Raw genomic sequence first — 21,122 nt, 5'->3', positions numbered from 1 at the left:
GGGATGGAAAGTTGCGTGGGCACTTGTAGCCACACGCATCCAGTGCAGAGACCTGGTATTAAGATCTTCGATCTGGTCATTATTAATGCAGAACCTGTGGCTGTTTAAGGATTTGTGTGTTTACTTGCCCATTTCGTGGCAGGCAGATGCTGACAGGGCTTGTGCTAAAGAAACAGTCTGGAAAGATGAGACACCACCCGCCTGCCATAGAGCTTACAGACAGGTGTGTGACGGGGAATACTAAAGAACCAGCTACAGGGCAGATAAATAAATTCTGCAGGAACAGGACTTTGATAACCCATGGGGACAGTGGGGAGAGCAGAAGAACTCAGCAGGTGCTGACACAGCTGAGCGGGGTGCTGTTTTGCAAGAGACGTAGAGGTAGGGATAGGGTGGCCCCCAGTAGAGGGTCCTGCCTTTGGGGACAGCGAGTGTGAGGATGGTTGGAGTATATAGTTCCTGGAGGAAGAGGTCAGGAAGGAGCCAGGAGAGAGGGAGGAAGGCCTGGCTTCCCTGCAGCTCCGTGCCTGCTGCCCCCTGCTCTGGCCCAGGTGGGCACATGTGTACTGTCTCTGAGGTGTGGCCTGTGCAGATGGCTCCACTGCTAATTCCTGGGTTGTGTTGATGGCAGTCAGCTGAACCCAGTCGTTACAAGCTGCGTAACATCTACACTGCAAATGGTGCCTCTTCCCAGAAGATGGAAACTGGGTTCTATTTAAAGTACCTGCACCAGCTCTGCTGCCAGGGGAAGCATCAAGGATGGGAAAAGGGGAGAGCATCAACCAAACTGGAGCTGACAAAGAGGCGGGAGGCAGTAAATCACAGCACAGAGTCACGGTGGGGTCCACGTTGGGGGTGAGTTCCCCAGGAGAGCCGTGGCGTGCGTGGCTGATGGCCCATGCCTGGACTTTCTGTCTTCTTCCAGGTGTCACCTGCATCAAAAGGGCCTGCAGTTTCCTCTCCTGATGAGTGCACAGAGCCTCTCAGGGGCCACCCAGGAGGGCCATCACAGATCAGTGTGTTCCCCTTCAGTGGGGACAGGATGCCTTGAGTCCACATCCTTTCTCCTGTGCTCACCTTCCTGACTCAGCCACAGAGCATTCTTTGGCCATCCAGTGGTTTTTTGGTTAAAAGATGGAAATTTTTCCCGGCATGGTAGCCTAGCTTTGCACGTGCCGGGATCCCCTGTGGGCCCCAGTTTGTGTCGCAGCAGTCCTGCTTCCCATGCAGCTCCCTGCTTGTGGAATGGGAAAGCAGTCGAGGACAGCCTAAAGCCTTGGGACCCTGTACCCACATGAGAGGCCCAAAAGAGGCTCAAGGCTCCTGGCTCCCGGCTTCAGATTGGCACAGCTCTGGCCATTGCAGCCACTTAGGAAGTTAATCATCAGATGGAAGATCTTCCTCTCTGTCTCTCCTCCTCTCTGTATATCTGATTTTCCAGTAAGAAAAAGTTCATAGATCTTTAAGAGAAAAGATGGAGATTTTTGATGAGTGTCACCAATAAAGATTTATTGAACTACATGAGTGCCACCAATAAAGATTTATTCTTACTGAGGATATGTCTTATACCTGGTTTCCTTCAACAGAAATGGAACCTACACAGTTTCAAAAAGCGATGACATTGCAGCATGAGCCTTTGTATTTTCATTTTGTCTCACTTTGTTCAGTCTGTGCAGGGAAAGAGATTCAGGTCTGAAGAAGGCAGGCCTCCAGGGGTCAGAGTTTGTGGATACTTCTGTCTGCTTGCCCTCTTCTTTTTGGCTCTGTGAAGGCTACTTCAATTGGTTTCTGAGCCTCAGTGCTTGAGCTAGCTGTTTGCATTTGAGTATGGGTACTAACGTGTTCCGTTTGTTCAAACTCTACGTGAGTCCAGCTAAAACAAAATCACATCACAGCCCCTGGAATAAATCATATCTATAAATCAGGATGATTTCCAATATCCTATGTATTTTATAGGGATACTTCGCTGAATGCATAACACCTGTGTTCCTATGGGCATCACATTTGGGTCTGCACTGCCATTGCAGGCTCAGCATTCCAACCCCAACAGTGCTGGCAGAGCCAGGGCTTCTGGGGCTCACCGTGGCAGGGCTAGGAGAGGGCACCTGCAGGGCATGGTGCTTCCAGCCAGAGGGGACATGATCAGGGCAGATGCCAGCCCTGTCTGTATTACCAAGTTGGACTGTGGAAGAAAATGGGCCTGTGATGCGGAGCTGTTTGAGCCTTTGTGCCCTATTTTCTGTTCCTCCCGGTCCTTGCTGACAGGTATCCTCTTGTGAATCTGCCTCTGGGCAGTAAGCTCAAGCTGGCTCATGGAGGGGACGCTCAGTGTGCAGCTTGGTTGTCTTCCTGGTCGTACCATTGCCTGGGCCTGTGCCATGGACCAGGAACATCGTCTGAGGACCTCAGGCTTGGCTTTTGTGATGGGAGCGCGAATGTGTTGTGGGGTATGGCCTCCACAGCCAGCTTCCCACTCCTCTTACCATTTAGAAGCCTCACTTGCCTAGGTGGTCCACAGATCATGAATGCAAGTGAAGGCACTTGGAAGACCCTGTTGTTCCCTACTGAACACTGAATAAATGTTCCCAGGTGGTGGGTGGGTGGGCCTGAGGAGGAAGCCCACAGTGGCTGAGGTGACACAGATGTGCCAAGCCCAGGGACCAGCATGAAAAGGACAGAGTGGGCAGTGACCATAGGAGAGGCATAACTGGGAGTCAGCAATGAAGAATTTCATGAGGTCTTTTCCAAACAGAAGTGCGAGAAGGTGGAAGGCCTCAGGACTGTTTTTTTTTTTTTTTTTTGTAAAGATACTCTTTTTGTCTGTCATGATTTGTTTACTTGAAAGGCAGCGTTAGAAAGAGAGACAGAGATCTTCCATCTTCTAGTTCACTCCCCAAATGGTTGCAATAGCTGGCAGTGGGCCAGTACAGAGCTGGGAACTGCTTCTGGGTTTCCCATGTTCAAGGACTTGGACCGTCTTCTGCTGGTTTTCTACATGAGTAGGAAGCTGGATCAGAAGTGGAGCAGCCAGGACTCAAAGCAGCACTGTGAAATGGGATGCTGGCACCACAGGTAGAGGCTCAGCCTGTTTGTTAATCTCAGGAATTTTGGTCATATTGAAGCTATACTTATGCTAGCATAACTATGTTCCAGCATCCAGAATACACCCTAAGACAGGAGTCTTGTATTTCCAATGTAAAAGTGCAGAAACTACGATATTAAAACAAAGCTTCCTTTTATAAGACCTGTTAGGCCTCAAAGATAGCAGGGTAGCTCTTGCTATCTTTGTTTTTGTTTTTGTTTTTCAAAAAACATGTAGTAAATAGGATGTGAACTCAGAAAGTCCAGTGTGTGCGTGATGAGCTACTTGGGCATGCTGAGCCCGCAGGAGGATGTGCTGTGTGGTGAGTGACGGAATGGAAGGCCACTTGTGCTGTGCAGGGGGCATAAGAGACCAGGTTCTATCCTGTGTTTTCCCACGGTGACCGGGTGATACTTGGAGACCTGCTGCTGTCGCTTGGGAATCTGATTCTGGGTGGAGTGTGTCCTGTTCAGATTTCAGAGTCATTCACTGACTTGACTAGGGCTGAGTTAGGCATCTCCCGTGTCTCAGGAAGCTGAGCTTTTCTGGATACCCCGGCCCATTCTCAGGGTGCAGCTCAAGTGATCAGCAGGATGCTGCCCTGCAGGTACCTTCTTGTTGGGGTCAGGAGTGTGTGTGCTCCCAGAGAGCACCGTCTTTAAGAACAAGAGCATGTGTCTGCCAGACAGTGATCTCTGCTTACTCTTTGCTCTTCCTTGCGCCACCTGCCTCCTTCCTTCTTTGCATCCCAGAGGGTCACGGAGCCAAGGGTGGGTTCAAGGGAACTGAAAGGTGCGACTGTTGAGGAGTAGGATGCTCTTCTTGGGGCTTGGGCAGGTGGGACCTCAGGACTGCTTCTGATCTCCTGTATGAAGTATTGGTGTTCCCCGTGTGCTCCAGCATGGCCTGGAGTTGAGAGAGAAGGAGGCTCAGCCTGAGAACAGTGGTTGATTTGTTTCCCAGTTTATCACTTGCGCGAGTTCACAAGGCCCCAGAAAAGGAGATGCGTTGGCTTTGAACCAGCAGGCAGGGGGCAGGGAAGACGGAGGCTACCACCTCAGAACCCTGGGGGCTGGCGTGACGAGGCTGTCCTGCCTGGAGGCTCTCCTACTTTCCTGACAGCTTCACAGATGTGCTTATCAGCTCCCTAGCTTGCACCTCTTGGGTCCTGGAATAGTTCACGGATGGCAATGCGGATGGTTGCTGGTCAATAAACACTGGATAATTGTCCGCCTTGTCCTCAGGCTTGCTTGAGCATGCATGGGGATATCCACATTAATACAGGATTGTCCCCTCCCTGGAAGATACACAGCCCACAGGTGCCCATTTCCACCTCTGCCAAAGCCTCTACAAGGCAGGTATTCCTGTAAGTGGACAAAAAGTTATGCCACTTCATCTGGGGAAGAGATCATGGCAAGAATCAAGGATTAAGAAAAAAAAAGTAGTACCTCCCCTGTGCTTGGGCTTCTACCTAGACTTTGAGTGGACCTGCCCTGACTCTGTGTACTGATCAGGCTAGGCCCATAGGCTTTGGGGCCAGGAGCCGCTCCCTGCTCAGGGACCTTGGCCAAGTGGCCAGCACACAATGTGAAAGCCAAGTTTTGTCTAAGGATATGAAAGGAGCCCTCAGCTGGATGATCTCTGGGAGCCCCGTTTGGCCCCTGTGGGTACCTTCTACCTGACGGGTGCTGGAAGTATGAGGGCCACCGGGGCAGATGGGTCTCCTCTGAGTGAGGTGGCCAGGCTCCCGCACAGCAGCACCAGGTGTCCATGGCCTCAGCTCCATGGGTTCACCATCTTCCTGAAGGAGCTCATTTCCTACAAGGTGATGCATGTGTGTTGCTGTGGCCTCTGCAGCTCTGCCTCCGTGGTCTCGCGTGGGAAGACACTGTCCTGTCTGCACACGTGTGTGGCTTTTGTTGCTGTGCTACCGCGGCTGTCCTCCGTGCCCTGTGTCCTGCTGCCGGACGGCGTGCAGCGGGGCACTCGGCTCCTGATGCAGGTCCCCGGGGATACGCTGACCTGTGCCTGTGCTCTTGGCCTCCCTCAGAGAATTCTCCAAGGAGAGAGAGAAGGCAAAAGCGCGGGGAGATTTCCAGAAGCTCCGGGAGAAGCAGCAGCTGGAAGAGGACCTCAAGGGCTACTTGGACTGGATCACCCAGGCCGAAGACATCGATCCTGAGAATGAGGAGGAAGGAGGAGACGAAGGCAAACGAAACAGTAGGTGCTCCCCGTCCCACTCCTGACGTGGTAGGCTCCAGCAAGAGGGCTGGGACCCAGGCTGGGGCTGGCACAGCCTCGTCCCTGCCACCTGGTCCCTTACGCCTGCACTCATACCTCGAGGGGACAAGCCCTGGTGCACAAGCCTTGGGCTTCTGCCTGAGGTTTGGGGCTTGGACTTGGGACAGACAGGTCACTACCTCTGTCGGCCTGTTCCCCTGGGGGAGGCAGACACGGGTCCATGTGCTAGGGCAGGGAAGAGCTCATGGTTCTCCACACTTCCTTGGGAGCAGTGCTACTGGCTTGAGACTCTAGATGGAGAGGGCTTCTCACTATGAAGGACTTACCACTGCCTCCAGCCTGTGTGTCCCGGGGGCGGTGGAGTGCAGATGCCGACCTGCTCAGGATGAGACCAAAACTTCAGCACCTGTGGATCCAAGCTGACTGTGTCCAACTCGGGGACTTGTCACTGGGTGATGAGACCTAAGAAGGTGTGGGCCCGACTGGAGCACAGCCATCCTTGGGTACCGGGGCCAATCTGAATCCCTGTGGTCTTCGCTGGGCCCCTGCACCTGCAGTATGGCTGATGACAGGCTGTCTAGGTGCTGCAAGCGAGTGCCTACCCAGCGCTTTGGATTTTCACTTGCAGCCAGCAGCTCTGATGCTGATCTGTGGCCATCTGATCTTCTCCCCAGCCCCCCGACCCAAGCCCAGGACACGGGGTGTTGTTTGTAAACCAGAGACACTGTTGCCCCTTTCCCCAGGCAAGGCACTGGATGTTTCCCCCAGGGAGCTGAGTGTTTTCTTGGAAGCCGATGGCTTTTCCACCTCTTAGTTGTCCTGCTTTGGGAAACAGACAAATTCCCACCCTGATACTGCCATTGGCCATTGTACTGGGGTTACTTTCATGGCATATAATTGAGGCAGTGGTTTTTAGTAGATCTAGTTAGGGTCTTCTGGTGGTTCTAGGGGTTCACTATTTCCTGTGTCCTGCTGGGGTCTGGGAAGAACCTTCCCTGGATCTTGGAACATCAGCATTCTGGTTTCTGCTGTGCACAGTGGCGTGTGACTCAAAAATGATTAACTGGCTTAATGGTTGAGCCAGAATAGCAAATATTTCTGTGCACCCGTGCTCTTGATCCAGCTCATTTTGCCATGTGCCAGGGTTTCCTGTGGAGCAAGGCTTACAGCACTTCTCGAGTTATCAGATTTTCAGAGGCTCAATGATTAAGGCTTTAAATAGAGACATAAATCCTAGACAAGGAGAACCATGTGCAGGTAGAACCGACTTAAGCAGAGAGCCCCAGATTTCCGCCTGACAAGGATGCAGGGACCCTTGCTGCATGCAGACCTTGGCAGCCCTATTGTAGTTGCCTTGGGCCTCCCATTCTGCTGCCCGCAGAAAACCACCAGGGAAGGTTTCAAGAGTGACAGACAGGCAAAGGCTGACCCCATGCCAGGACTGGGGCCATCTCTGGGCGCCTGACCAGCAGACAGTGGAGCAGGGGTGTTGCTGGTAATAGAATCCTCCCCTGGCTGAGTGAGAACCACCACTTGTGTTCCTGACACACTATTCCTTGCTCCCACTCCCAATCTCATCCACACTAGCCTAGAATGCTGATTGGACCATTTGCTCTTTTCAGCTGGGTCTTCCATGTCTGTGGTACATATTCTCCAAGTGACAGTGTGAGTAGCAAGCCTTGTTTCTGGCTGAGCCTCAGCCTAGAGGAGCCAGCAGGAGCCCATGAGCCCACAAGGGGTGGGGACCTGGAGTGCAGGGATATTTTCGATCCACTGTCTCTGGAATTGGGTGCAGCTGAGTTTGGGGACTTGGAATTTGGACATCAGTGTCAGGCAAGTTGCCCAACATCTCTGAGTTCCACTTGACCTTGTAGGGAAGGAGACCAAGATAGGCCTGCAAGGAGGCATGGTAGGGATTTAAGTGTGCCAGATCTGGTAGCAGTCAGCTCCATACTGTCATGAGGAAGATGGAGCCTCTTTCAGTTTCTCCTCTGTTGCCACCCAACCTCAGGCAGAGGACCCTGTTTGGGACCACTGCTCTGTACTTTTCTGTGCAGAAACTGAAAGCTCCTCCAGTGTTGATGGAAAACAAAGCTGAGGGTTCCTTCCCACAGGAGAGCAGGCAGCACAGCCTTGGGATTCTTGAAGTCCATTTCAGGTTTGCAGCTTTCTGGCTGTCGGAGAGCAGACCTCATGTCAGGGACACCCTCATTTGTGCAGTGTTGCTTGCTAAATCTGCTGTGCCTAGCTCTGGCTGTCCATCACAGTCCCTCAGGAGCCTGAGAGCTTCCTCATGCTGCCTTCCCTCCTCTGTGGTGTTGATGACTTCTGGGGTAGAAGCCAAGGCTGGCTTACTCTGATTGAAAACTTTGTTTGGGGCTGGCATTGTGGCATAGCAGGTAAAGCTGTCGCCTATGGGTACCACTTTCATGTCCTGTCTGTTCCATGTCTGATCCAGCTCCCTGATAATGGGTTAAGAAAAGCAGCAGAAGATGGCCCAAGTACTTGTGTCCTTGACACCCACGTGGGGAGCCCTGATGAGCTCCTAGCTTTAGCCTGGCTAAGCCCCAGCTTTTGTGGCCATCTGGGGAGTGAACCAGTGGATGTAAGCTCTTTTTTTCCTGCCCCCTCTCGCTCTGCAATTCTGCCTTTCAAACAAATAAGTAAATATTATAAAAGGCAATTTATTCTTTTAAAAAATGTATATAGTTAAAAGGCAAAGAGACAGGGATGGCCCATCCCATGATTCCCTGTGCAAATGCCTGCAGCTGTCAGGGCAATGAGACTCAACTGGGGTCTCTCTCATGAGTGGCAAGGCCGCAAGCACCTGAGCCAAGACCTGTTGCCTCCCCAGTGTATATTAGTAGGAAGCTAGAATTGGAAGTGGAGCCAGGTCTTGAACCCACGCACTCTGATAAGGAATAAGGAGATCCTAAATGGTGCCTTTAGCACTATGACAGCTGCCATGCCCTCCTGGGCTCTTTGATGTAAAACTTCCTGGAGGTTTTGACCTCAGGCTGGTGTTGGGAGCTCCCAAGTCCTGAATGCTGTCAGCTGCCGACCAGCCTACTACTGTTCCCAGGCACTTGATGCAGGGGAGAGGGGAGGAGATGCAGCTCCTTAGCTGAGCTGTGACAGGGTAATAGGTAGCTATCACTTGGCATTTTCACAGCCTATGTGTGGTATTAATCCTATACATTTGCTGTTCGAAAGCTGCTGCTTCTCAGTTCGTGGAGCAGACCAAATTCCCTTGGAAGTCAGTTTCTGAGCATTTGGGGGGAATTTTCCAGGATAAATTTATTTAACTTTTTGCTGAGCTTCAAGTTTTCTTAAGAAACCCAGCCAAATCTCGAAGTGATTTTTTAGACGTATGCAGCTGCTTCTGAGCTAACAATGGAGTTTTTCTAAGCCTGTTAAAATCTGGGAGCCTAAAATTCTATTTTAAACTCTCCTCATTGTCAGTGATTAGTCTTTAAAAAATAGCATTAAGAATGAAACCGTTTTTAAAGGGAGCTCACTTTTAAGAAAAAAAAAAAAAGCCCTGTTTAGAAAAAGCAAGGCCATTTCATTGTGAGGAACCAAGAATGATCTAAGAGGGGGTCCTGGGTGGCCAGAGAAAGGGAGGGGATGCCCGGAACCCAAGTTGAAGCAAAAGAGCACTTCTGAGTTGGTCCTGCCTCTGGGGGTCCTCCTGCTCCCGCTGGACCTCTGCTCACCCCAGGCCTCAGGCACAGGACCACCCTAGCCACCTCCCTTTTGCAGGTGCTGCATGGGCACCTGTGCCTGTGACACTGACCACAGAGGTGGCCAAGCCATGTGCCAGCGTAAGACATGGCACTTGGCCAGTCCTGTTGCAGGAGACTAAGTGTGAAACGTCCCCTCAGGGAAAGCTCAGACCAGACCCTCTGTTTGATTTCAAGCTGTGGAACAAGCAGCGGCAGCCTGAGAAGCCTGTGCAGACACAAATGTGTGACAGCAGCCCCCTCCTGGAGACACCGCTGGGAAGGCAGGACTGCCTCCTGGGAAGGCCGACTGGGGTGGCATGGGGAGTGGTCAGCTCCATGGGGATAGGCATTTGGAAAGGCAGCCGTGCCTCCCCTCAGGCCTTCTAAGAGCTGTTGGCTAGAGGGAGGCAGGGGAACCTGTGCAGTGGCCAGATTGGCAGAGTTCATGGTGGTTCGTGTCTGTGTTTTCAGTGTTTTAATGACCAAAGGAATCCTGGCCCACTGTGACTTAAAAGCATCTACCAAAAAAGAATCCTCTCCCCCGCCCCGGAATGGAGCCAAGGGCTGACAGCCTGGGACCTCGTTGTTGTGGCCCTGCTTTGCACACAGGGATGTGTGATTTTTTCCCCCATAGTCTTGCCATGAGAGACCCAGTGCATATCTTTCTGACTCAGCTATGTGCTGCTGACACTTCTCCATGTTTTGAAAACAAAGTTGCAACTGTTGGCCATTGATGGTCACTGTCAGGAAAACCCCAATGGTCTCCCCATTGTAGTGGGCATCAGAGTTAGGACTCTGCCCCTGTGTGTATGGTGATCTGATAAACCGGGCAGGTGCCAGCAGTGCCTCTGCGTGCTGGCAACGGGCTTAGACCAAGCCCAGTGTTGGACGGATGGAGACACACACTCACACAGTCCTGACCAACATCTGTCAGGGACCTGCATGGGTCAGACATGGCTGGGATGGCTTTGGGTACAGGAGTCCCTCACTCCTCACATGACCCTGTGCAACTGGAATGTGAAAGCTGAGGGCACTCGAACACAGAGGGGTGAAGTCACTCTCTAAGATCACGTGACTGTCAAAGCTGGGATCTGAACCCCCATTCTGCACATTAACCACCACAAATCACCCCCCAAATGCATGCTTGCACACATGCACCTTCTTATGGAGCAGGTTAGGAGAAAGGGGTCTGCCATGTCAAGAGTGGTGTTTGCTGTATTTTTGAAATTTTTTTATATAGTTGAAAGGCAGATAGAGACAGAGATCCCATCCAGTTCACTCTCCAAATGCCAGCCGCGACCAGGACAAGAGCAGGAGCGGGGAATTCCACAGGGGTGATAGGTCCCCGAGTGCTTGAGCCATCCCCTGTTCCCGACCGGGATGCTCATTAGCAGGAAGCTGGAAGAAGAAACACAGTGAGGACTTGAGCCCAGGCACTATGGTGCAGGATGTGGCCATTTCCCAGCAGCATCTGCCCTGATGTACCGAAAGTCCACTCCAGGATGCCCGTTTGAGAACTATATTGCCCACTAGTAGTATGTGCCCCAGCCCCTGCCCACACCAGCATCCCTCTGCAGCCTTGCTGCCCTGCCATGCCCTTCACTGGAGTACGTGGCCTCAGCTCCAGAGATTAACCCCCATTCAGTGATCCAGGAAGCACAGAGTCAAGGGGTCAGAGATCCTGAGCTAGTTTCTTCTCTGACACAGCACTCACAAGAGAGCCGGGTCAGAAATGGTGGTGGTTGATCGTGCTTTGCCAGAGCTGTGTGTGTGTGGCTTCCATGGTCTGTTTCCTGTATACCAGGCTTATGAAGTACAGGTCCAAGTATCCGTCTTACAGGGGAGAGAACTGTGGCTTAGGAAAGTTAGGTCGCATCTTCCGTGGTTGTCTAGTCAGTACATGGCACGGCAGGGGTGAGATGTGGACTGTCACAACCCATCTTTTTATTCCCACTGTCCCCCTCCTCCCCCCGATGGCAGTGTCGATTGGAAGCACACCTGCTCGTCAGTATCCAAAGCCCCTAAGTCTCCCGAAAGCGCCCTTCTTAGATGGTAGGCCAAGCTGGAGAGAACTTTATCTAGAGTGGGCCCGCTGGTTTATTGAGAGCTGGTGCCCAAAGATGGCGATGTGTGTTCAGACAACAGCAGGTGCACTGTCCCTCAGGAACTCTATGCTGCCTTATCCCAAGCAGGTTAGGGTTTGCTATCCCAGCCTAGCAGTCCTGGGAGCTTTGGGAGGCCTCTAGCCCTCCTGTTTGCATTGCTGTTGCTGCCCTCTACTGTACAGTAACAGAATTGCCTGTATTCAACCTGAAGGGGTCACGGTGGCCGACCTGTTAAAAGAGGACAAGAAGAAAAGGAGGTTTTGCTGCTTCCGCCGACGCAGGGCTAAAGATCACGGTAACCTCCTGAGACTGTCCTTTCTCTTAGGAGGTCTCTCTCCCAGGGTCTCTGCCGCCCCTGCTGTGCATAGGCGTTGTGTGACATGCATGTGCCCGTGTGGTGTGTCTAAAACATACCTCGATTGGAGTGGCTTGATTTCCTTGCAATGTGGTCTTGTCGTTTTCCTCTTGTCTTTCTCCAAGACAAGAGGACCAAGATAGCATTGCAGTGTCTTATTTCCTTTGAACTGTATATTATAAAGAAGCTGCTGAACTGACACGGAGGTTTTGATTCAGCATGCAGATTCTTAGAATGGGAGATGAACTTGCTAAACACTTTCTCTCAAGTGATGTTTTTAATTTGAAGCTGTTGAGCAATTCTAGTAATGCTGTTGGATTGGTTTTTTTGTTTGTTTGTTTGTTTGTTTGTTTTGTCCTCCCGGCTTCTTGGTCTTCCACTGTTTCTGACTGGTATGCCCAGGATCATGTTAAAGCTGATTATGGCAGCTTTTTGAGACTGAAGCTAAAAATTAAGTTCTGGCATGTAGAGGTGTGGGGGCACTATACTTCGCAAGAGGGAATTGGACTTATGTGGGAAACAGTTAAGTTTCACACTGTATCCTAAACGTGAATCTAAATGCATCCCTTATCAGAAATCCTGGGCCAAGTAGTTGGGCCTACTCCATACAGGCAGCTGTGCCAGCAGCTGCCCTGGTCACTTGTGTGTGTTGCCAATGCACCCGGGCATGGCCAGCCTCCTGCTACCCCCCAGGTCAGCCCCAGCCAGGAAGCCCTGGAGCAAGAAGGCAACTTGCAGGATGCAGAGCTCAGGGAGCAGAGGACACACCTTGCCTGGGCCATATTCTTGGAAGTGTTCTCTGCCACCTGTGGGGATGCTGACTTGAGAGACTAAGGCACATGTCCAGGAATAACCCACAGGTGACTTGGTGAGGGTTCCTTAGGGCCCCAGCCTCTTGAGAAAGCCTGGAAGGGGGCAGGCATGGAGGCGTGGTGAGATGGAAGTCCCTTGCTTCTCAGAGACAGCACTTCGTGACCCTGGGAGGAGAAGGAACTGGCCTGCAACTGGGCAGCATCGGGGCCGAGGTGGGCTGCCTTCTCTAACTCTGGTGATGGGAGGGTTGAGGAACGTGGTGCTGTGCCCACTGGGCTCTGTGATGACTGCTAAGCAGGAAATGGTGCCGGAGCCCCAAGAAAACATAACCCTAATGACGCGCTTGGAGAGGTAGCTCTGGGTAGAGTGCGCCTGTCCCCAGGAGGGAGGGATTCACACCTTGGACCTTCCCTCCTAAGTGGAAACTTGAGCCCTGTGGCTTCTTTCCATGAAAATTCTGGTGGTTTCTTCTCTATGAGTTTTCTGAAGTTGCAGGGTGAGGAGGCAGCAGGTGTTTTCAGGAAACTTGATTGTGAGGGTGAATGATTGTTTCTGGGACCCCAGGGAAGGAGGGGGGAGGATGGCTCTGATCCCCATTGGGACTAATATGGCAAGAACCCTGTGTCTGTTCTGGTCTGCCCTTGGTCCTGGTCACAGAGAAGCAGTTGCTGTTGTTGTCTGGGCCTGATTCTTGGCTTTAGACGTGGAAACCTTGGTCTGGCCTTGACCCACATTCCCCCCCCCCCCCAAGAAGCGTCTGGCAGCTTTACAGCAGTGCAATCTGTGCCCGCCTGCCCCCCACCCTTGCTGGCTGAGTGTGTCACCACCAGCATGTGCACATGCCCCCGGGGCATGTCTTAGGTCCTTTTGGATTTGGCACATGACTGTTCATGCTTGTCATGAAACCCGGTTGAAAAGATGCTGGCCCATGGGAAGGGAGCCTGCCTCTGCTGCTGATGCCAATCAGTTATCCAGGATCGCTCCATCCCACCTCTCGCCTTCCCCTCCCCACCCTTCCCTGTGGGGGCAGGAAGAGGCTGAGAAGTTTGAGGCTACTGGGACACAGAGGGAACTTGGGGAGCTGTTGCTTGTTGTATTGCACTCTGGTCCTTGGGCTGCTGTGCCTCAGGGTGGGCTTGGAATCGGTCCTCCTGGGCAGGCTCTAGGAGTCTGGGTGGACCGTCATGTAGGGCCTTCCTTGTCCCTTTGTCTTCCTGGGTTGCTGGGGGAAAGCAAGGGAACACCACTCACCCCTCACCCTTCTGCAGGTCCTAGGGGGTAAAACCATGCAGTGTGTGAGTGTTGAATGTTTTTGCAACTATAGCAGGCCAGAGGTAAATGGATCTTAGAGACAAAACTGTTCCATGGCTCATGTTACAGATCAGTCACTCAGCAAGGGGCCAGGACAGCTCCTGTCCCTGCATCACCTGATGACATGGTCCACTCTTCCCTGACATCCATTCTAATGTCTTTGACCTCATTACCTCCGTCTCTGAAGGGAGCTGGTCTGAGATTTTGATATGCCTGTTGATGATGAAGTCTCGTTTTGAGACTTCCTGCTACACATGTGGACTCGAGATTCATTTACTCTGTGTATGAATGTGTGCACGTGTGTGTCACGTGTGTGTAGGTGTGTTGGTTTACCTCTGAGCTCGCAAGCCAGGCAGGTGAGATTGAGAAGTTCATCTGCAGAAAGAAAGGTAACCAATGGGTGGGTGAAATGCTAGCTGTTGTGCTGGCCTGAGAAACTGTGCTTCTTAGTGGCCTATTTGATGCAGCATTGCCCCTGCTGGCATCCGGACCCATGACAAGGTTTCACAGAGGATCAAGGTGACCCACAGCCGCAGGGAGTGGCTCCAACAAGGCCTTGCAAACTCGTGTCTGCAGTCTGGGTTGTGCTGAGCTGCTGCAGGGCACCGCTTCCTGGCCCACAAAGCACCCCGCACCCGTTCTCAGCACACCTACTCTCTAAGCCCGAGAGTGTGCCCTTGAGTGCTCCCCAGGCATGCCGGTTCCTGGAATAAAGGGCAAAACACACGCCCTGGGCTTCCGCCGGCTTCCAAGCAGGAAAGTTGCAGCACACATCAGCATCATGTTTCAGGTGACATGCTTGTCCTGATGCCTGGTTTAACCCAAATGCACTGAAAGTAGTTCTTAACTTTGTAGAAGAAAGCTGGAAATGGAAAGCAACAACCCTCCCTCACCATGGGCTGTGTGTGACTTTCCATTTCCGTCAAATTGTTGGGAGAAGGGAGCTTCAGGAATGCACCAGTAGTGAAACCAGCATAAGCCATAGCCTGAAGACCATAAAAGACCTCCAAGATTTAGTCTGTTCAGAAGTTGGTTCTGCTGGGAATACAGAGCAATGTTCCAGTATGATTAATGCTAGAACCACAAGATAGCAAACTGTTCAGGACGGCCATGATCTTGTAGGTTGTGGAGTGAGCACCACAGTTGTATGGACAGGAAGCTGCAGTCGGAAGAGAGGTGGGGTGTTGGTGGGGGGCGTAAGAGGAGGGGAGCCAGGGTGGGTGGATGCTCTCCACGTGTGAATTCTGTCCTCCTTAGTAACTGTGATAACCACGCAGGAAGATGGTTCACCCAGACCTGACTCACAGTTATCTGTCTAGTCTCCTCAGGGAAGGATGATGCTGTGTGGGAAAGAGGCTTTGACCATGAACCTGGTTGACTTTTGCATGGAACTGATGTGGAAAAGGGAACAGAAGAACTACAAGAGCATCTGTGATGTGTGTGTGAGTGTGGGGTGTGTGGTAGGTCAGGTGTGTCTGGGGTCCTGAGGATGTGGTAGATGGGTTGTGTGTGTGTATGTGAAGTGGGTATAGTGTGTATGTGCTATGTTTGGGTGTTGAGTACACAGTGTATGTGCATGTATATGTGAAGTATATGGTGAGAGTGTGGTGTGTGTGTGTGTGAGTGTGCGAATGGGTGTGTGTGGTATGTTAATGGAAGATTGCATTCAATGCATGATCAACTATGGATTGTTGTGGTCTGATTCTATCTGCTTTTTTAAGTAGAGCAGTAGACAGGTGAGTCAGAGTGATGTTGTTCCCCTACTTAAGAAGGAAGGAGGTTATGCCGCCAGAGCACCGGCGAAAGTCTGAACCCCTGGTTAACTCACCTGGGCCTTCACTTCTGGAGCTTTTGACTGTGTGAGCTGCTGCAGTTACCACTCAGGCAACCTCAGGTCCTTGGCTGCCCTCAAAAGCACCAGGGATTAGGGGGTAATCCTGCCCCCCAAACCTTGTTTCTCATCCTCTATGCTCTTAGAATCAGACTCTGCCTTTATCCCTGTCCCTGTCCAGAGCAGGTACAGCTGTGGAGCCACCCTGGGCACAGAGCAACTGATCTGCCTTTTCCCTTGGAGGTTGGGCTGGGGCTCAGAACCTCCATTCAGGCCCCATTCGCTCCATTTCTGCAAAGGGAGTTGGGGCATCCTTGCTGCCTGGGGTGGTATGGACACAGCCCATAGGGAGGACACTGTGGGCAGCACTGTACAGCAGGACCAAGGAGGGGGAGTCTGGATGATTCTGCCACACCTCAGTGTCCGGTGACCTTTCAGCCTGTGGTGGAATTGGTCATTGCTGACTCTGGGGCCTTTTGCCCAACTCCCCCAGGGATCTCTGCTCAGTTTGTGGAATTCCGTCGGGGTCTTTGCATGCCCCACCTCTGCTCCAGCTGGGTGCCCTGCACGCACCTGAGGCCATCAAGTGGAGAAGAGGAGGCATCCCCAGGCCAGCCAGTGCCTCCAAGGGGTCCCTGGGTCCCCAGATGTGGTGGCAGGGTTGTCTCATTTCCTCTGTGTCTGCTCAGCATCCTGCTGTGGAGAAGACCTGTGGGGTCCAGAGATGTCGGGGGGCTGCACCATTGCAGCCCACTCAGCCCTCTGATCACTGGTTGGTCGAAGCCTCTGTGGGTCTTTAAAGAGGTGATGGGAAATATGCATTGGAAACAATACTGTGCATGGACTAGAAAAATTACACCAGAATAAACTTAACCTTTAGTTTCACTTTCCATGAATTTATGTAGCACTCTCATCTGCTTCCTCGGTGCTCATGTGCCAGCTTACTTAGTAAGCACCTTCTGTTTACAAGCTCAGCACAACTGAAACATCCGGTAAATCCTCCAGAAATGAATGGAGTTGTGAGAAGGGACGGTGAGTGTCGTGCCGCCAAGCACTACCCTCCCCATCCCGACAGCTCTGCTCCTCTGCATTATGCTGAAATGTCATGTGGGGAGGTGACACCTTTGCCCATGATGGCTGTCTGGTCCACCTGTGCCTGACGTGCTGGGGGGCGCTCTGAGACGCAGCCCAGAAATCGGGAACGAGGCACAATGACAGGCTTCTGTGGGGCTCCCCAGCCTCTCCGCACGGGGAGCATCCAGAAGTGGGTGGTGTACCTGCTGGCTGCAGGTCCTAGGTACACTCAGCAGCTTCCAGAAGCTGAGGCTGGCCATATACCGCAACTGCCTGGGCCTTCAGCCCTTCCCGAGGTTGGCCAAACCCTCCCAGGCCCTCCGTGCTGCTTCTCAGAGCCCTGCCCCTGGGGAAGCAGCACCACCAGTGTGGCTGAGGCCTCCCCTTCTACCCACAGCCAGCATGCCAACCAGCGAGACTGAGTCTGTGAACACAGAGAATGTCAGTGGCGAAGGCGAGACCCAGGGCTGCTGTGGAAGTATCTGGTGAGTATGGAGGCCGTGGGAAGGACACAGGGAGGAGGACAACCCAGGTTGAAGGGGAGCTGGGACCCCAGGTTCAGGGGCAGGGGGCGGACCTGGGCGGCGTCTCCCTTAATGTTCAGCCCCACAGGGCTCCACACGGTTTCACGCACCTCTTCCTGCTGAGTGGTCCCTGCCAGGTGCTGCTGGGAAGGGCGTGTCAGGTGACCTGGCCTCCGCTGTGTCCGTTAGGTGCTGGTGGAGAAGAAGAGGCGCAGCCACGGCGGGGCCCTCGGGGTGTCGGCGGTGGGGGTAAAGGCCTGTTCTCCTCTGAGTCGGGTTTGGCATCCGTGCTTGGGGCAAAGAGCTTGAATGGCAGAACCACTCCCTAGAACGTTTAAGGTTTGCCTTCACTATGGGGCCTTCACCGCTAGTGGCCCTGCCTTCCTCCACACTTCTTTCCTGGAGCCCTGCCCCGCCCTCTTAATGGTGGAAGCTGCATCCCAGTGACATGCACAAGACCATTCTGCAGGATGTGGACTCCAGCGTTGCACAGTGTGACGGAGCACGGCCCGCTGGCCGGCAGCCCTGGGCCCGTGTTCTGCTCTTGTGCTTCCAGCTGGTATCCTTTATGCCTCACCTCTTCCAAGTACAGGCATAGTTATGTTTGTTTACTTTGGATATTTGTTTGAAAGGCAGAGCAAACAGAGATCGTCTGTCTGCTGGCTCACTCCCTCAAATGCCCACATAGCCAAGGCTAAGTTAGGCTGAATCCTGGAGCTCCTTCCAGGTCACACATGTGAGTGGCAGGGATTCAGTGCTAGAGCCACCATCTGGTGCCTCCCAGGGGTGCATTAGCAGGAAGCTGGATCCTCAGGGGACTCAGACTGGTACTCCCATGCAAGATGCAGGCATCCCAAATGGTGGCTTAATCTGCTGCCCCACAATGGCCACCTCAGACACAGTATTTTAAAAAGGCTTGATCGTTTCTTGGCAGTTTCACAAAAATGGCATACTGTGAGAACACCCAACGATGTGTGATATGGCTTGGCCTCCACTCTCTTGCTGCGCCCTCTCTGCAAGGTCGTGAAGTTGGCAAGGGATGGGCGTGCCTTCCTTAGTGTACAGAGGAGGCTACTGAGGCCCAAGGAGGTGTGCTGCTTTTATGTCCTCACCCAGTGAGCAGCCGGCAGAGCCAGGGCTCGCTCGGTGATGGTAGCAGCCACAGATGCTGCTGTTGCGATGCAGAGGTGACTGAAGACAAGGGAGGCCCTGCCAGCTACAGTTTGGGTGGGTGGAAACAGAATTCCCTGGCATTACTGTCCACTCTGGGAGACGGTCTCACCGAGTCCTCTCCTGCCCAAGCCCTCGAGGGTGCTCGGCCTGCCTGGCTGGCACTGATAGCACCTCCCATTCTGCTCTGCCCTCACCCCTGGCAGCCTGCTGCTGCTGCATTTCTGGCGTTGCTGCACGCAGGCTGCGTGCATGGCTTTCACCATAGCTCAGCTTGCCTTGGTGCTGTGGAGGGGAGTGGTCACCCAAGTCATTCCGACAACCATCTTAATGTCTTCTGTTGTCTTTCTTTCAGTCAAGCCATCTCAAAATCCAAACTCAGGTCAGTATGTTTCTTTTGTCTCTAGCCCTTGCACTGGTTTCTTGGATTCTGGCATAGTGTTGTGCTAGGCTTGTTTTATTACTCTGTGGGTTACAACACTGAGGCTTAGCATGAATCCACCAAACAGGACATGCCTCCCTGTGGGGAGCAGTCTCAGAGGTGCCAAAGACCCCCCGCTGCAAACCCAACTCCACACAAGAGCCCATGTGTTTCGTCTCCTAAGCAGGCCTTTTTATATTCGGTGACTGGTGTCTCCAGAATTTTTGTTTTTTAATATTAAAAGCTTTCCATAGAAGAGAGTTGAAAAAAACCTTCTAGAGTACTCATGATACTGTTTCTGGATGCAGGTTACACATTCAGTTGGTAAAACATACTTGCACCTGTTGCTATCTTTTGTGAACCTTTCTCTTGCAAAAGGCTATTTTTCATTGAAAACCCTTTTCGCTCAAGTGCCAGACATCAACTGAAAAAAAAAGATGTAGAATTAAATATGACACCTGAAACTATAAAAGTTCCAGAATAAAATAAAAAGTTTTTGTAACCTTGACTTAGGCAGAGATAAAACAGCTCATGCACTGTTCGTAGTTGATAAATTGGGGTTTCAGCAAAATTAAAACTCCTTCAAATGAGGCTGAAAAGATAAGACTCAGGGGAAAAAAAAAGACTCAGACTTGGAGAGAAATATTGGCTAATCATACTTCATAAAAGATTGGCATCTGGATATGTATAAAGAATGGTGTGAAATATAAGAGAACTCAATAAAAAAATGAGCAAAAGATTTTCATGGGCCAGTCACCAAATATATATGAATGATGGATGAGGGAATGACTGTCAGTGGTTAGAAAAATGAAAATGACCATCACAAGTGTGGATGGCATCCTTGTCATTAGCCCAAGTTAGAAATACTCCAGACATCTGTCAGAAAACAAATGGGTAGGAGCGGGTGGTTTTCCCATGTGAAGGAATAGCACTTAATAGTAAGTGTGTGTGGCCACATGGGAGGACCTTGCCAGTATTTGTGCTTGGTGGAAGAAGATCGTCTAAGGGCTGCACCTGGCAGGACTGATGGTCTGGATGAAGCGAGACATTCAGGACCAAAAAAAAAAAAAAAGTAGACATGTCATTGTCAAGAACCGGGAGTGAGCAACATGGGTTCCTCACAAAGGAGCTTCTCCGGTGGGTGGAAACTCTGTGTTCTGTGTTCACTTGAATGGAGTAAACCTTGCTGCGTCTAAGTTTGATCTCCAGCAATATAGACATAAGCACAGCGTACCTTGCTGTTGCAACTCCCCCCAGCTGGAGAGTGTCTGTGCGCAGTTGGTCCAGGCTTATGCCCTGCCCATGACGCTGATGTTGTAGCCATGTGGGACTCGTGTCAGAAGCTCCCAAGTGTCCAATGCTGGGCTCCTGCCCACCCCAGTCTGTTTGGCCGTGACATCTGCTCCAGGTGCACAGCCTTTGCTCTGTCCCCATGGTCAGCATCTAGCCCACGTCTCCTTTTTAAGGACTCGCCAACCTTTCCAAAGAGCAGTTGTGACCCCTTTTACTTTTTAGTTTTGTTTTAACTATTGACTTATTCGAAAGGTAGATTTAGAGGGACAGAGACACAGAGAGATCTTCCATCCTTTAGTTCACCATCCTCCCTGCCCCAGTGACTGCAGTGGCTGTAGTTGAGCTTGGCAGATGGGGAGCCTAGAACTCCACCCAGGTCTCCAACGTGGGTAGCAGGGACTCACACATGCGGATCATCTTCCACTGCTTTCCCAGATGAATTAGCAAGGAGGTGGCTCAGAAGTGGAGCAGCCAGGACTAAAATCGGTGCTCATAAGAGATACTTACGTCACAGGTGGTGGCTTAACCCACCATATCACAATGTAGGTGCGCTTGACACTGTTTCCTTTGCTTGTGGACCCTGCACCCTGGGAATACTACTCAGTGTGGATTTATAATCGTGATATATTATCATCCCAGGTGTGATTTTTCAGGGAGTGGGGATCCTAGGGTATGATTCTCTCTGGCCATAGCTTAGGGATTTAGTGCTCAAGCCCTGTGGTCTCTGAATGCAGTGCCCCCTGGGCACTCGGAGCCCAGCCATGGTCAGATGGCGGTGCGGCAGGATTCCAGGGCAGGTACATGGAGGTCTTCTGGAGGTGAGGGATGCCCGTGCCTTGTCACACCAGCCTAAGATAGATGGGGTCTTCAAAAAGTTCAGGGAAGTGGAATTAAAAGGTAAGTGAGACATGTTGAAATCTGTTGCAGATACGAGATTTTCAAGAAGTACATGAAAAAAATTTGTTATGAAAAAAAACTGCATGGATTGGAAAATATTTTGCACCAACATAAATGTGGCTTTTAATTCCATTTCCTACAAACTTTCTGAAGTATGCCTGTGGATCACCAAGGCTGGGTCTTGTTGGGACCCCCCTTGCTTGAGTGCCCTGAGTTATGCTGCCCCAGAGGAACCCAGCCATGAGTGGGACAGGGTCTTTAGGTATAGATAGAGTTGTCC

The 21,122-nt window shown here is 51.8% G+C and overlaps 1 protein-coding gene across 7 annotated transcripts in view; it reads left to right on the top strand.

The window, feature by feature from the left end:
- The window catches only part of CACNA1D (calcium voltage-gated channel subunit alpha1 D), a 301,559-nt gene that overhangs the window by 195,767 nt on the left and 84,670 nt on the right, over nt 1–21,122 (top strand). For 5 of the 7 annotated variants that reach the window (XM_058678997.1, XM_058678996.1, XM_058678995.1 and 2 more), the window contains exons 9-12: nt 5,133–5,302; nt 16,935–17,022; nt 17,251–17,310; nt 18,587–18,613. In XM_058678997.1, the coding sequence (XP_058534980.1) occupies nt 5,133–5,302; nt 16,935–17,022; nt 17,251–17,310; nt 18,587–18,613 (345 nt within the window). The remainder of the gene's footprint in view (nt 1–5,132; nt 5,303–16,934; nt 17,023–17,250; nt 17,311–18,586; nt 18,614–21,122) is intronic. The other 2 variants (XM_004581552.2, XM_004581551.2) reach the window with 1 other exon arrangement.

Source organism: Ochotona princeps, chromosome 21, assembly GCF_030435755.1.
Source record: "Ochotona princeps isolate mOchPri1 chromosome 21, mOchPri1.hap1, whole genome shotgun sequence".
Taxonomy (NCBI): domain Eukaryota; kingdom Metazoa; phylum Chordata; class Mammalia; order Lagomorpha; family Ochotonidae; genus Ochotona; species Ochotona princeps.
Note: the sequence above shows the minus strand (reverse complement) of the source record. Positions and strands in the feature narration are given on the sequence as shown.